Source organism: Callorhinchus milii, unplaced genomic scaffold, assembly GCF_018977255.1.
Source record: "Callorhinchus milii isolate IMCB2004 unplaced genomic scaffold, IMCB_Cmil_1.0 Scaffold1, whole genome shotgun sequence".
Classification (NCBI taxonomy): Eukaryota; Metazoa; Chordata; class Chondrichthyes; order Chimaeriformes; family Callorhinchidae; genus Callorhinchus; species Callorhinchus milii.
This window is the reverse complement of record NW_024704742.1, coordinates 36,962,271-36,979,091: the sequence shown is the minus strand read 5'-3', so window position 1 is coordinate 36,979,091 and position 16,821 is coordinate 36,962,271. Positions and strand designations below refer to the sequence as shown.

General features: G+C 40.5%; 1 protein-coding gene across 1 annotated transcript in view; it reads right to left on the bottom strand.

Moving 5' to 3' along the window:
• Nucleotides 1-3,142: 3,142 nt before the first annotated feature.
• The window catches only part of arhgap24 (Rho GTPase activating protein 24), a 153,605-nt gene continuing 139,926 nt past the window's right edge, over nucleotides 3,143-16,821 (bottom strand). Inside the window, exons 6-10 of the mRNA XM_007896953.2 lie at nucleotides 12,890-13,022; nucleotides 11,982-12,055; nucleotides 11,628-11,749; nucleotides 8,105-9,188; nucleotides 3,143-4,013 (exon numbers count right to left, since the gene is read on the bottom strand). Coding sequence (XP_007895144.1) covers nucleotides 3,770-4,013; nucleotides 8,105-9,188; nucleotides 11,628-11,749; nucleotides 11,982-12,055; nucleotides 12,890-13,022 — 1,657 coding nt within the window. The 3' untranslated portion in view covers nucleotides 3,143-3,769. The remainder of the gene's footprint in view (nucleotides 4,014-8,104; nucleotides 9,189-11,627; nucleotides 11,750-11,981; nucleotides 12,056-12,889; nucleotides 13,023-16,821) is intronic.

Genomic DNA, 16,821 nt, shown 5'->3' with positions numbered 1-16,821 from the left:
TTTGCCACTCCAGTGCAATTCTGGGGAAGCGCTATATTGTCTGAGGTGCCATCCTTCAGGTGAATTGTTAAAACCGAGTTCCCATCATTTTCACATCCATTTGTGTGAAAAAATACACTTGTATTGTGATCTTCACTTCTAACCATCCTAGCTCTAATTTTAATATTATGCCCCTTGTTTTGGATCCCTCTGCTGCTGTATCATCTAGCTTGTCAATTCCCTTCATTATTTTTAAAACCCTCAATCAGATCACCCCTTAGCCTCTTTGATTCAGTTCAGCTAAACCTTTTTTTTAGCCATTAATCTAGTGATTCACCCCAACACAATCTCAAAACTAATGTATGTTGCTAGACTACAAAAAGGGCGCTATATAAATGCAAGTTGCATTTGTAGAATAGGTTGAGCTACCTACAAACTAGATTTTAACAATTTAAGGACTTGGATCCCTAGATCCTTTTGAGACATCTCAACAACGTGATAAGGTACTATATCAAATGCAAGGATTATTTTTATTTATTTGCTCCTTTACACTTCCGATTGTTTCCCCATTTGGAACATGTTCCCATCCACTATTTGTACCACCTTACATGTTATATTAAACTTTATCTGCCAAGTTTAGAGAACAATAGAGGACTGACTCAAAGATTTTGAGCACCAAGTTATGAAAAGAGACGGACAGGGTTTAATCGTTTTTTTGAAAAAAAGATGAAAGAGCATGGAGAAGAGACATAATCCAGCTGTTTAAATTGATGAGAGGCATAGATGCAAACAGGTTTATTCGACTTAAGACAATAAGAGAACTAAAGAGCAACAGGTTTAGAATTAAAAAGCCTCAAGCCTCATCTCCATGTCTCTGTCCTATCCCAGAGCCTACAATTTGGGTTCTCTAATGGCTTCTCCTCCCACTCTCGCCCAGTCACATGTATTGTTCCTCAGGGCTCTATCCTCAGTTCTCTCTTCTTTACCAGCTCTATAATTCCCCCTTGATGATATCTTCCTGGGGTATGGCGTCCACTTTCCTCTGGATGCAGATGACACCCAACACCACCTCTCTGCCTATACCTGTGATTTAAGGATCAATGCTGTGCTGACCGTAATTATGCCTGTCAGATACCAAAACCTGGATAAGCTCTAACTTTCCACAGCTCAATGTTTACAAGACCAAGGCACTTCTAGTTGGCTTCTATCAGGACCTCCTCACCTCAGGCAAACTACATCAAGTTATCAACCTGCATGGATGCTCACTCTACCTCACTGAGTTTGTGTGGAATCTGGTGTGCCCCCCCCCACCCCCAGCTATCTTTGATACCCGCGCTTGTTGGATGTCGAATGACCAACTAGTGACTATCCTCCTTGAGGAAGGGGGACGTAAGCTGGGTCTTCTTGGAGCTGAAATGTCTCCAAGGTGAATAGCTTGACAACAGAATGGCAGAATCGAGTCCATCCCCTGTGGTGGTCTCGGTAATAATAAGTTCTTGTATTTGATATAGCGCTTATCACGTCTGCGAGACTTCTCAAAGCACTTCACAGAATATACTTTAAAGTGCAATAATTGTATATTTTGTGGGAGAAACACAGCAGACAATTGCGCCCAGTAGTGTCCCACAAACAGTCGTATCCCCAGTGAACAAAGTATTGTTATCATTATTTACTTTTCAAGGAAATATTACCCCCGATCCACCAATCAACTAACCGACTTACTGATAAGTAAATAGAGGCGTGTGGAGCAAGGAAACATGCCCAATGTTTCACTCTACCTGGGAATCGAACCCAGTTCCTCAATACACCTACAGGACTCTACAGGTAGTCCAGTTCCTGAGCCAGGTGTGTATGCACTATTCCAGGGCACTGCTGATGACAGCAAAGCCAGCCCATCGGCGGGACTTGGAAGGGCAGTCCACTGATTGGGGGCAGGGACTCTTGCCCCTCATTTCCTGCAACCCTGTAAGCCAAAGCCCTATTGGAGAGGGAGTTCTAGCTGCGGTTTTAGCTGGTTAGACACCAGTGGTACCAGATGCACCATCTAGAGTCCAGGCAGGGCGAAACCTTGGGCAAGTTTCCTTACTCCACACGCCTAATAATCATCCCTCCAAAAAACAAAACAATAATAAATTGTTCATTTTCAATCCACGACTGTTTGTGGGACATTGCTGTGCGCAATTGGCTGCCGCGTTCGCCCACAAATATACAGTCAATTCACTTTACAGTGTGTTCTGTGAATCGCTTTGGGACGTCCTCCCGACGTTAAAAGCGCTATATCAAATGCAAGGATTATTATTATTATTATTATTATTAGAGTCCCCAAGCCTTGGCTGTTGCCAACCTGTGCCTCATACTCTCAGGAATTAAGTAAGCAGGATGTGTCCCTCCAGGAAGTGCGTATTCCATTCCAATAAATGCCTCAGGAATTTCCATGTATTGGTGGGAATCATGGAACACTGTTTGGTTTGGATACTCTTAAGCACGGTGATAAGTTTCCGAATGTATCAGACACCCAGCTGATCAGAAAAAAAATCTATCTTTGACTATTGCATTGGGCTTCTCACTGAATTTGTCCGTTTCTCTCTCCACAAGCTACAAACTATCCAGAATTCTGCATTCTATGTCCTCTCCTGCACTGGGATCTTCAAGCCTGTCACCCCCAACTTCACTCAGCTCCATTGGCTTCCCATTCCCCAGTGAATCAAATTCATGATTCTCATCCTCATCTTCTGATGCCTCCATGGCTTCAACCCTCCTTACTTTTGTGACTTCCTGCGACCTATTGCCCCAGGCTGCTCTCTCCGTTAAGCAAACACTGGTCTGCTTCATCCTCCCCCACCCTCTGAAACTCCATCACAGGGTCCCACTGTATTGCCATCTCCCTCTTCGTACCTTCAAATCTCCCTTTAAGACCAATCCCTTCAACCACAGGTTTCAGTCAACTTTCTTATCCTCACCACCACTCCATCTCAGCCCCCCTCCCCCACCCTCTTCCCCTCCCAATTCAGGCTCCCAGTGAGTTGCTTGAAGTGCTTTGGGATGCCCTCCAGATGTGAAAGATGATATACAAATGTAAATTGCTGTTAGTGTACTCTGCTGAGTATGACAATACGGCATTATGGAACAAAGCAACACACCAAGAAGGAGGTTTAGGTAATCCATCTGTTATATTTTTTATAAAATATGTACACATTTTTTTGGTCATGAACAAGTAAAATGGTAAAGCAAGTAAAGCGGCATCACACAAGTCAATATTTAGAATCCCTCTTCCGAATCGCCTCTGGACCTCTCAGGATTCTCTCATCCCCTGCAAGAAAAAGGGATGGGGAGGAGGGGGGGGGGGGGCGCGGGCAGTTTTCAAAAAAAATTTAATTACAAAAAAACCCAACCATACCACGATGCTAAAAAATAGCTTACATTAAGTGCAAGGTAAAAGCCTCGATAAAAAGCTTAATTGCGACACAACAATATTAATTTCTGCAGTTTAAATACAAGACTTTCATTAAAGGTTTCCTGTTTTGCTTTGAAATACATAGTCTTACAGATGCCACTGATTTTGTTTTTAAGCTATATACACAACCAGCTGTAACACTTAACAGTAACATAATTACATGGGAGTTTATAGGTTATAGTAACGTGGTAAGTACACAACTAAAATACTGGCAACTCATGTTGAAATGTACTTTCTTTTCCTCCAACGTGTTTAATGTTATTGAGTGCTATCTCCAGACAGGTGACCAGTCACCTGGTTTTGTACTCTATAGCCACAGTCTCAATGCTTTGACCTTTATTGTATCCAGATGGTATTATTCCTCTCTGGCCTTCTTGGCTCCACAGTCAGATCTCCAAACGTTGAGAAAAATTGCTCCATTTCCTTCTGTAACATTTCATTCCGTTTCTCCGCATCCTCCCGGGCACGTTCGGTGTTCCTCATTTTGATTTCCACCATGGTGTACTTCTTCCTCTCCTGGTCCAGCTCTTCATGCAGCACCATCAATTCAGACTCCAGCTCTACATTCTTCTGCTCCACACTGATAACAGCATAAAATTAGTGATTAATTACAAATAAGCAAGAAAGTGGCAAAATACTCAATGCTGATGAATAATAATAATAATCCCAATAATAATACCGGCATTTGATACAAAGCCTTGCATGTCAGGAGGACGTCTCAAAACGCTTCACAGGATTTATTGTAAAGTGTAGGAACTGTGTATTTTGTGGGGAGAAACCAATTGCCTTCAGTGAAGTCATTCACTTCATTGGCTGTTTGTGGGTTATAGGCGATGTAGTGAGTGATTAATTTTATCTGCGGGCTTGTTGGTTAGGACACCAGGGAGAAACTCCCTTCTCCTTCAAAATAGTACCAACGGGATCTTTAACAGCCACCTGAACAGAAAGATGTGACCGTGATTTTTTTTAATGTCTCATGCAACAATACAGCACACTCCAGCACTGTTTTGGAGCATCAGCCTAGATTGTGTGAGTTAAATGTGATGGGTAGATGTGGACCGAAAGTTCGTGGTATTCATTTTGGACAGTCAGTTTAAGATGATTATTTCAACACAGTGGATATATATCCATATGGCATATACAATAGTTACAGGAATATAATAGGCAGGAGGAGGCCCTTCAGCCCATCCAGGATGTCCTGCCAGTTTATTATGTCTTTCTCTACATCTATGTATACGCCTAATAATAATCCCTCCAAAACAAAACAATAATAAATTGGTCATTTTCAATCCACGACTGTTTGTGGGACATTGCTGTGCGCAATTGGCTGCCGCGTTCGCCCACAAATATACAATCAATTCACTTTACAATATATTCTGTGAAGCGCTTTGGGACGTCTAGAAGACGTGAAAAGCGCTATATCAAATGCAAGGATTATTATTATTATTATTACACAATTTTAACACAACTTTTCTTAACAAAAAGAAACTTTTCCATGTAAACTGGTATAGGTGCACCAAGTTTAGTCCAGTTCTACTTCAGAACATCCAGAAAAGTGTGGTTGTTTGAACTTCATTAATTTGTTTTAAAAAGAAAATAATATTAAAATAAGTAATTTTTCCCAGCTTCAGTGGGTATTGGTTCCCAAACCTCAAATGCAGAGTTAGCCCACAAAAAACAGTCAAAAACACAAAGAAACACTTCACAATAAATCACATGAAACGCTTTGGGACTTCCTTCCGATGTGAAAGGGTGACACCAAATTTAAGGATTGTTCTTATTATTAATAAATTGACAACCTCACTCAAGAGAGAAAGATTATGTGGTAATTGGAAAATGTCATACAGTTAAGATTATGGAAATGCTTTTGTGAGATTGGGGCTAAGATATATTTTTGGAGTAGATGACGACACTAGTTTACATTTTAAAATATAAAGTTTGCATCAAGCAAATACCAAGAAATATGTCCGTTCAATGCTATAGATTGGTCTGCCTCTGTTCTCAAGTCAACATGCGTTCTCTGTCATCCTGCTGGCATCTTACTGTCATGGTTAACTGGCATAGAAAATACTACTAATAATAATTGTTGCATTTTAAATAGCCTTTCACATCAGAAGGATGTCTCAAAAAGCTTCAAGGGCTTTAAAGTGCAGTGACTACATTTTATGTGAGAAAACGTAGCCAAATAATCACAGCAATGTCCGACAAACAGCGATGAAGCAAACAGCCAAGTTTATCTGGCAGGAATGTTGGCCAGGACACCAGGAAAAAAATCCCTTCTCTTTTCCGAAGAGTGCCATAGGATTTTTAACGTTCATTTGAACAGGCAGATGGGACCTCCATTTAACATTTCATCCAACAATGCAGCTCTCCCAACCAGCCTAGCTTGTGAGTTCAAAGTCCCATCAGAGGGCATGAACCCACAAACTTCTGAATGAGAGACAAGAGTACTACCTGAACGAGGCTGATTTAGAAAAGCAAGTAATGGCAACTTGTTTGTGAGACATCAGCCCCTAGTTGTAGCTGTCTCTGTCTGAGCGCCCATGTTGCATTTAAATATATAAAAATTGAGGTCTGGAGCCAGAGAGAGATACGTTACAGTGAATAGTGATGTCTGGAAATATATTTTTTTACAAAACTTGTTTAAAATGATAGGTGTGTAAGTATGTTCAGAAGTAGAAACAGACTTGATCAAACCCTATTTTGATACTGTTTATCCAATCAAAACATGAAGTGCTCTCCAGGCATGCACTGCATAAACTAGAGGTTGCTTAACCTAAACCTGACCAGTAGGACCTTTCTAATCACCACCCACCCTATACAATCATTTTGGCTCAATGGCAGAAGTTTATCCTCTGAATCAGAAGGTTGTGTGGGTTCAAATCCCATGTCAGGACTTGAACTCACATAGTCTAAGGTGACATTCCAATCCAGCACTGGGAGGGATGTTGCATTGTCACAGGCAACAACAACTATTTGGATTTATATAGCGCCCTCCACGCCGGACTGCATCTCAGAGCACAATCTTTCGGATGAGATGTCAAACTGATGCCCCATCCATCTCTTCAAGAGGATATTAAAAATCCCATGGCAATATTTGAAAAGAGAAGGGAGTTTCTCCCACTGTTCTGGCCAACAACCCCCCAAATAAAATTGGTTACTTTTTTTATGACTGTTTGTGGGATATTGCTACTCGCAATTGTGCTGTCACATTTGCTTAGAAATACACAGTCACTCCCTTTCACAGTAAATCCTGTGAAGTCCTATGAGACGTCCTTCCAACGTTATAAGGTGCTATACCAAATTATTATTATTGCAGTCACGACCCTAGAGTCACCACCCTTTGATAAATAATAATAAACTTTGCATTTCATATAGCGCTTTTCATGTCTTCAAGACGTCTTAAAGAGCTTCACAGAATATAATGTAAAGTGAATTGACTGTATATTTGTGGGCGAAACGCAGCAGCCAATTGCACACAGCAATCAAAACATGAAGTACTCTCCAGGTATGCACTGCATAAGCTAGTGGTCCCACAAAGTCGTGGATTGATTGTCCAAATTATTATTTTTTTNATTGAAGGATTATTATCAGGTAATAATTATTGATAGGTCCTCTTGACATGAAAGGGTTTTTTATCCTACATATCCTACAGGAGTCCTGTAGCTCAGTGGTTAGAGCACTTGCCTTGCAAGTGAGACACCTGGGTTCAATTCCAGGCAGGGCGAAACCTTGGGCAAATTTCCTTACTCCACACACCTAATAATAATCCTTCCAAAACAAAACAATAATAAATTGGTCATTTTCAATCCACGACTGTTTGTGGGACACTGCTGTGCGCAATTGGCTGCCGCGTTTTGCCCACAATATAAGGTCAATTCACTTTACAGCATATTTTGTGAAGCGCTTTAAGACGTCGAGAAGACGTGAAAAGCGGCATATCAAATGCAAAGATTATTATGATTATTATATCAAATGTTGGCATTATATATTTATGTATTACTATAATAGCATGCTGCTCAGGAGTTGTAGGTCCATAGTCAACCAAGGTAGACATAACCACAGTCCTGTAAGCCAAGGCCCAGGCAGTACATAGTACAGTGCTGGGAAAGTCTCTTTACGATTTCATGCTCAGCATCATTGATGTACACCTAACACTGAGCAACATTTCTAAAAATATAGTAACATGAGCTGAAAACAAATCTCAGATGTTCTAATAAATTTACATAAACAGTACTTATTCCTATTTATTTGCAAGCAAATTTTATTTTGCTTGCACCACATGTAGATAATGGATACAACTGTTAAGACCTACCTCAGCCAAAGTATTGCTTTCAAAGGTGATGTCAGCTCATCTGTGTGGTGACAATAAGATACCAGACAATTTTGAGGCATATATTATGGGGTTAAGTATGAGTGCCAATGATAGACATGATGTCCATCATCAGGGATTCCCATTATCGGAAAGGAATTCTTCTGAATTTGTATTTAAGGCTTAATGTTTGAGTAGCTTTACGGAGCAGCAGAATGTGTGGAACTTAACTGCAGAGTTTGATGCTGATACCACGGACCTAAAATGGAAAAATGTTCCATTTCCTAGCACATTCCCCCCCCGATGTGCACAAAATGCACCAGAAACAAAAGTGATTTTATTCACTGAAAGGTGCCTACCTTTTTATTCTTGCTTCATACTCAATCTTCTGCTTGGTTACCTCTTGCTTCAGGCTTGCAACCAGACTGTGCAAAGCACTGTGATTGCCCGTAGAAGCATTAGAGACAAATGTGTCACTGTTATCACTGCTATTAGTCCCACGGCTACTGCGACTGCCCCCACTACTCCGCTCATACTTGTTCTCGTATTCCGTCTGAAGGGACTGCTCGTGTGCCGGTCCCTCCAACGCCGGGTCCTCATAGTTCCCCACGTAAATATCTTGGTCTGGGCAGGTGGTCGTGGAGGAGCGACAGGAATTTGAATTCTCTAGCAGAGAGATCTCACAGGATGAGGTGGACCAGGTGGCACTGTCCACGCTTTGCTTGTCGTCACAGTTTGAAAGTAAAAATTGCTGCTGAACATTGTCATAGGTGGACAGTCTATTCTGTTGCATAGATTCACTGAGTCCCAAGTCCTTGGACTTACTGTCTCTCAATGTCACATACCCATTGGGCATCCAGCTTCCAATTCGGTTGTTTAAAGAGGAATTCATCATATCTGCACTGGAGATTCCCATTCTCACTCCCCCATTCTGCACACTGCCGGTCCCCATTTTAGTCCCAGTTCCTTTTAGTGATGAGTTCCTTCTGGCCTGCAGGCTTCCGTTTGGCAACGATTGCATTTTCTCCTGGTTCTCGGTAGGACTGCTGAAGGAGCCGTTGGTGACTATGCCACTACCCTTGGAATACGCAGGATTTTTTTTCACCATGACAGGTGGACTTCTGTTAACATCCACTTTGCTCAGGCTGGTCCTGGGGCTCCCCGATCTGTTGCTGCTGTTCAGGGCAGTTGGAGACCCGCACTCATTGCTTGCCCTTTGTGAAGTTTCTGAATTGTCCCAGGAACACTGACGAACTGCCTCGGGCGTTGGCTTTTTGTTCTCTTTATTCAGAGGCTGTGGAAACGTTACTGTGGTTTTCTTTGGCATTTCATTGTTGTTGTTGCACCCATCCTGCCTGGTCTGAATCTCCTCTCCTTCTTTGGGAAATAACCTGTTATGTTCACTTATCAAGACCGACATTAATTGCTGAACCAGCACTGTACCTGCAAAAGGGATATCAATTTTTAATTCTCTGGAAGAGCATATTGGTTAGTCTACAGGTTGCACTCATATGACAGTTATTACACTGGACTCCGTGCTGTCCGTTTGGAACTGAGTCACAAAGACCTAGGTTTCATCTTAGGTCAAATTGTAAATACACTTACAAAATACATAGCCACTACACTTTACAGTAAAAGCCCTGTGAATGAGTTTGTGATTCTTCCTGACTTGAATAGCAGTATAACAATTTTTTTTAATTACGTAGGTAAATACGTAAATCTTTTTTTTATTTAGGTAGGTGTTTACGTAGGTCTATGCAGAGTTAGCTGATCTGAGAGAAGCTGTTGGTAGCAGAGATACAATGTGCCTCAGTGCCACAGGCTAAAAGGGAAATTAAACTGTCTCTCTCGCTTTCTTAGGATCAACTATGATGTTCTCCGGTCTGAATTTCGAAAGACTAAGCTTGAAATCTCTCATGTTCTTCATCTTAAAATTTAAGATTGCGTGGTGTGTAACTTTAGAATACAATACAGTCGTATCTTGCAAGCTAGTCCTGAAAAGATACTGTCATTAATAATAATCCTTGCATTTGATATAGTGCCTTATCACGTCTTTGAGATGTCTCAAAGCATTTCACAGTATATACTGTAAAGTGAATTGACTGTATATTTTGTGGGCGAAACGCAGCAGCCAATTGCGTACAACAGTGTCCCACAAACAGGCATGGATTGAGTGACCACATTTTTTTCTTTCGAAGGGATTATTACACCCAGAAAAATGATCCACCAATCAAATAACAACCAGGTTCCTACCTACTGCTAAGTAAACAGAGGCGTGTAGAGTAAGAGAACTTGCTTACATTTTCGTCCTGCCCAGGAATCAAACCCAAGGCAAGTGCTCATTATTTGGTTTCCAAACTAAAGCTTAATTTAAAACTGGTTTCAAAGTTTAAGTTAATCTTCAATTTTAAGACGATGGCAGTTTAAGAACATGGGTTTTGGGACTCAGGTGTCAGCCTGGCTCAGTTGGTAACATTCTCGCCTGAGGGCAGGGCATCGGGATTAAAAGATCTGTAATAAACTAGTGGAACAGGCTCAATGGTTGAATGATCTTTTCCTGTACTCAAATGTGATTTATATCCTTTCAAATTATACTTGTTTATTATAATAATGATGTTTGCATTTGATATAGCTTCACAGAATTTACTATAACTGTGTATTTTGTAGGTGAACTATCATGGAGAATATAAAAGAGATTCCTGGGCGTGTTTTGATGGTTTGAATACTGTCCCATTGAACGCCAAAGTGCTTAGTTAAACAGATCCCGTCTTCCCCAGCCCTGGCCCCTTGTGTGAGGATTGAACTCAGGTTTCCAGCCTGTTGAACTGACTACAACATGACATGAAGGTCGTTTATTATATTCCCTTCAAACTCACATCCAGATGGCAATAATTATGCAATATTCCAATACATGGGAATTCCTTTAATTCCCCAAGCAATCTTACATGTCATATCAATTCATTTTAATTAAAGTTGATTTAATTTAAGTTTTAATAGCCAGCAGTGGCTTTCAAACACAGTGGCTTATCTTACAGTACCACTGCCAGTTTGTATACTTTATACCTCAGGAGGTTTATTGTATGAATCGTATTGGCTGAGGATGTAATTCTATTCAGGAATGTTGCAGAGGATGTCTCTTGTATATAATACAGTTAGAAAAATCAGTTCCATCTGGCTTTTCGATTCTCTTTTAGATTTAAGTACATTTTCCGTACCTTTAAACGGGACTGCATTTGTAACTATACAACCTGGTCAGATCACTACCTCCAATACAAGTATCAGAACTCAGACTGTTATGGGTGTTTTTGTCAAAAAGTTTGACCAAATGGCCTTCTTCTGTGCTGTACATTTCGATGGCTTTCTTTTTTAAAATTTGGTATTGACCGTATATGAGCACAAAGATATGATACAAATTAATATTGTTCCCTTTTCTTCCCTCTCTTTGCTCTGCTTTGGAGAGATTTTCCACTGGGTCTAAATTTACTCAACTGACATAGCATTTCATTGGGTCTAGAAATGGGTAAATTCTAAATTGTAATTTTGAAATTGAAGCCGATTTTATATATCATTTTACGAAACTACAGGAAACCAACTTCAAAGTTAAGTCTGAATCCAACACTTTACCAAATTCTGCACCATGTGAAATGTTATTTAAATAGAGTGAATCTGATCTCAACACCCAGCCCCCGCCACCTTCTCAAGCTGTACGACTAAATAGAGAATGGTCAGGTTTTGTCTCTAAGCCTCCCTCCAATGGCTGGGCAGAGAGCAGTAACAATATAGATAAGCAATGAGCAAAGAGCTCTATGGTTGGGTCATAAACATTATTCTTTGTGATTGATTGCAGAAGAAAAAGTTTCACGTCCGGATATGGAAATTTACCTTCCATAATAGTGACTGGGTCCTCAATCTTTGGTCGCAGTATGTTTGGACCAAACACTGTCGCTAGATTCTGAACGCTCATTTTGTTTATGTCGGAGTAAGACTGCACCTCATCCAAGAACCTGTGAAGAAGCAAACAGGGTTTACATAGAGCAGCTAGGTTCTATATCTATATAGCTATGTTCACTGCTTCCTACTGCCGGCCACATGCATTATCACATAACACACTTTGGTTTGGGAAATGTGCTACAGTACAGGGGTTATTATTTTTTAATCCATAAGATAATTTTGTGCGAAATCCCATCACTGAACGAAGGTCAATTCACTTGATATACACACAATATTCAGGTTTACCTGCAGGTGTACTTTAGCAAGTTGAAGTTGACTGGGGGAAGTGTCTTCACTTGTTTAGTTAGTTCCTTCATCCCCTGAAAGAAATGGAAAGAGGTCAACACCAAATTACTTGAGATGTTACCTTCAATAGGTTGTTGCTGGATTCATTACACATCATTGAATACATGCCTTCATAACTCGGTAAATGCAGCTATTTGAAATCAAGGTTACAATTATAGCAATAATAGGAGTTGGTTTACAGTGCCTTTCATGCATTGTGATCAGAAGCATGTCTGGACGTGCGCATTTTGGCTGCTGCCCCTGAACTGCCAACCCCCTCCCAAATTATCCCATTTTTGCCCCCTATGCTCCATTACTGACCCCACCCCCCTGACCCCGACTCTACTCGTCCTCCACCCCTCCCGAATCCAACCTCTAGCTTGGGTGCAAACCCTCATCTATCCAGCGACTTGGGACGTCCTCCAGACCAGAAAGGCGCTATATAAATGCAATTTGTTGTTTGTATTTCTGTCATGCAACGGGCATTCCCTCTTTCAGTGATAAAAGATGTAACAGATCACAGTAAACAGAGAAAAACGCTCTCTCCCTCAGGCTCACTGCCATCTGACTGGGCTAATTTATTTTAAAGGGCACATGATTCTCTTATAACAGGGGCAGCACCACTCCTGGCTGCCAGTGAGAAACTCTCCTTACAGTCAGTGATATCCACAGTAGCTATATCCATCTATACACACTAGTTGTGTACTGTGACACATACATTTGTCACAGAACACATGCATATAACACATGCAAGTTAATTAAATATGTCCGTAGATAGATAAGGAAAGAAGGAAATGTCCAAATGGATGGAGCCAGCTTTTGTGTAAATCTCAGGATCAGTTCAGAGAAAATGCAGATGGAATTCTTACATTCTCTTCGTCCTTGGTGAACAGTTTGGCAGAGGAGAGGAACTCATCATATTTAGCGTAGGGGATGACAGGCTCAGGCAGCTCTCGCAGGTATAGCTTCAGTAAAGAGGCAACAGTGTGTACATCTGTATTACTGAAACAAAGCAAATAACAGGTTATTTCAAAGCAATCCCTCAGACAGGTCATGGGCCTCTTTTAGAATGGAAACCTTGACTACACATGCAGGGAAACCCATTACTGATAATAACATGGGTTAGAATTTTACAGATCCCAAACACTGCCTTGTAACTGGTCTACACTGTATTTAATTTGTTAAGTCTTTGTTCATGCTATTGAGGAACTCTTGCTGTTTTGTAGAGATGACACATTTAGCTCCAGATCAGATTACATTTTTTGAGTTATTATAAGAGATTTCAAAGTGGGTTGAATAATGCACTGCTTAAATAGACAGCACTATAAATAAAATTGGTAATCCACTTCATGGCTGCTTGTGAGATATTGCTGTGTGCAAACTGGTTGCTACATGCACCCACAAAACACAAAATATACAGTCAGTCCACTTTACAGTATTTCCTGTGAACCACTTCGGAATATCTTCTTCTGATGTGAAAGGGATTTATACCAAATGTAAGGATTATTATTATTACATATACGTAAAATAGGACACACATATATTAAGTTCTTTTTCCTGCAAGTAATTATGGATTGTTTACTAGTGCACTACTGAGGAACTTGGTTTTCTGCTCTTGCAACAGAAAATAAAGAAGGGAATTTCAGCACCAGAGTAACTGCAGTATAATCTGCCACACACACTGTCTGTCCATTAGTGACTGCTTTCTCTGATCTGTCAACAGCAAGGCAGCTGTTGACAGATAAGCAAGACCACAAAATCTAATGTCACCACATCTATTTTCTCTTGAGGACACAAGCGTTGCATGTTTGACAAGTTTGATGGTGATTTGCTAATCATCTTATTTGAATTAAAATGCTATTATTAATTACTAGAATTAAAAATAGTAGGCATTCACTTTATGGCTTTTGTTAGGCTGGTTATCAATCAGTCTTGTTCACTTGTTGACACATTCTTGTGTCTTGGTGATTAGATAGCATTGCAATCTAGCTGTTGACATATTGTGCATTCCAACAAATTAGCTGAATATGGTTCAACAATCCAGTCAACAGTAGCTTCATATAAACAAGATAATGATTTGTTTCATTCAAATTATTAAGTGTTTATGAATACCATAAAATGTACAATGTATTTCATTTCTACAGATTTTCTTGTTTTAAAAACTATACCGACGTTATGAAGACAAACCCCATAAACGCTGTATAATTATAACTGTATGAAAAAGGAGGAAAAGACAAATTGGATGATTAGCAAATCACGGTCAAACTATTGTCAAACATACAACGCTTGTGTCCTTAAGAATAAATAGATGCGTTGACATTAGATTCCATGGTCTTGCTTAGGTAATTGATCAACCCCTGATTCCATGCTGAACACATTCACCTCAATGCTCAATAGTTCATGATTCAACAATGTAAACCTTTGTACTGTAACCAGTGTTATCTGAAAGCAGGCAGCAGATTACATTTCCTGGGGCGAAAAAATACCCCATAAGATTAGCTGCCAATATATTAACTCATTGTTACCCCATCACCATTACAAAAAAAAGGGGGAATCCAGTGCATTTTTGTTAAAATGAATCCAACTACTATTGTTTCAGAACCTCCTCCTGTTTAATTGTACACTCAAATTCTTTCCCACCTGAATGGGGAGTGACATTATGTTTTGTTATTAATAGTGGTTTTACTGGACACATTAAAATGATCACTTTTCAAAATAAAACTTTGGAGTTAAAAAAGTGCGAGAGGGTCACTTATTTTACTGGTCCAGGTCCATCTCCAGCAATTACTAGAACATACTTGTTATTCAGTACTAAACTGTTGTTTCCACTGCCCCGAGTTTCATTGCTCTGTTATTCTCTGTTATCCCACGTCAGTATTTGGCCTCACATAGTCTAAGCTGATGCTCAAATGCAATGCTGGGGAGGTGTTGAATTGTTGGAGGTTCTGTCCTTCAGATGAGATGTTAAACCGATGTTCCATCTGCCTATTCAGGCAGACGTTAAAGATCCCAGGGCACTATTCGAAAAAAGAAGGGAGTTTCTCCCGGTGTCCTGGCCAACAATCCCCCAAATAAAATTGATCCCTCATTTCATGGCCGTTTGTGGGACGTTGCTGGGTCCAATTGTGCTGCTGCATTTGCCTACAAATACAGTCACTTCGCTTCACAGTAAATCCAGTGAAGTGCGTTGAGACATCCTTCCGATGTGATAAGGCAACATACCAAATCGAAGGATGATTATTACTAATTATTACTAATAAAAGGAACTCTGCTAGAAACAGCTGAAATAAACAGACTTTGTTTATTAAACCCCGCCCGGTCCGCCCCACCATCAGGCCGTCAGCCTCTCTGCCCCCACCCTCTGGAAATCTATCCCATATTCCCTCTGCCTCGCTCCCTCCCTTGCCACTTTTAAGGCACACCTCAAGTCTCTACTCTTCGACCGTGCCTTCGGCCACCCTCCTACCCTCTCTGTCCTTCACCCTCCCTGATCACTATCATCCCCCCCCAACCCCCCCCCACTCAGGTCCTAATCCCCAACTGTTCAGCATCTTGGGACATCCTCCCAACGTGAAAGGCGTTTTATAAATGTAATTTTGTATTGTATTTGTTTAGATTTTCTCCCCTCCACCAAAAGTGCTAACGTATGTCATGGAATGGTCCCACAAGCCTGAACAGTGAATGTCAGGTTATTCAGCTGTGAAAGAGATTCAGAGCAGAGTCTTATCCTGTCTTCACCTGGCACTGACATACATTCACACACACACCTACATATACAGACACGCATACCACACACCCACAAATATATACATATACACTATCCAGCAGAAATCACTCAATTGAGTGAGCAATGGGGAATCTGATTCTGGTATTGTATCCTCCTGTAATCTTCACTTCATCTTCTAATCAATTGTGATTTAAACCCAGACCTGGCATTATCCAACCGCTTCCATGTTGAACTGTTTCTCTGCCTTGATTATTCATTTACGTTCTGAATTTGAACTGTTCACACAGTGCTGCTAATCTCTAGCTTTTACATGTGAATGAAGTTGACTGTTGGAGGGATGAGTTAGAGAACTAATGTTCTCACAGGCAGTGAAGCAGTGAAAGAGTAAGTTACATCCTTTATATTTCCAAGTTTCCTATCTCATTGTGGTGCTGTGGGAGATGCCCCACAGAGAAGAAAACTCATTTGAAGCTGCTCTTAAGCATCTCTGGGTAGTTGACTTGCCCTACATAGTGTTGGGAGACCGTGAGAACGAAGGTCAAAGTATGATTTGATATTCACTTACACGATGCTCTCTTGTCTCATAAATTGTGCTTAGCATCAATCGTAATTGCAATGCAAACAGCCCAACAGTTTAAAGTCTTGTCACTGGTAGGAATGCAGAGCACAGTAAGCTGACTTCTATTGTTGTACAAACTCGCAATAAATATATTATTAGACTTGGTCCAGGTCAGTGCTACTGTTCTTGCTTGTTGTTCTACATCCACGTTCCTGATTGGGTCTATAAACCAAGATACTAAACGTCTGATGATGTTCACTTGGATGAAAGTCCTTTATTTCTATTTGCTCCGTACATTTTTTATTAAAAAAATCCTTGTGTAATGTTAATAAAGCCAAGTGAAAATCTCATGCAGAGGGCTTTTCCTAATTGTATAACAACAGCAAGTTCCATTTATAATAATAATCCTTGCATTTGATATAGCCCCTTATCACATCTTTGAGACTTCTCAAAGCGCTTCACAGAATATACTGTAAAGTAAATTGACTGTATTTTGTGATTGAAACACCTACAAG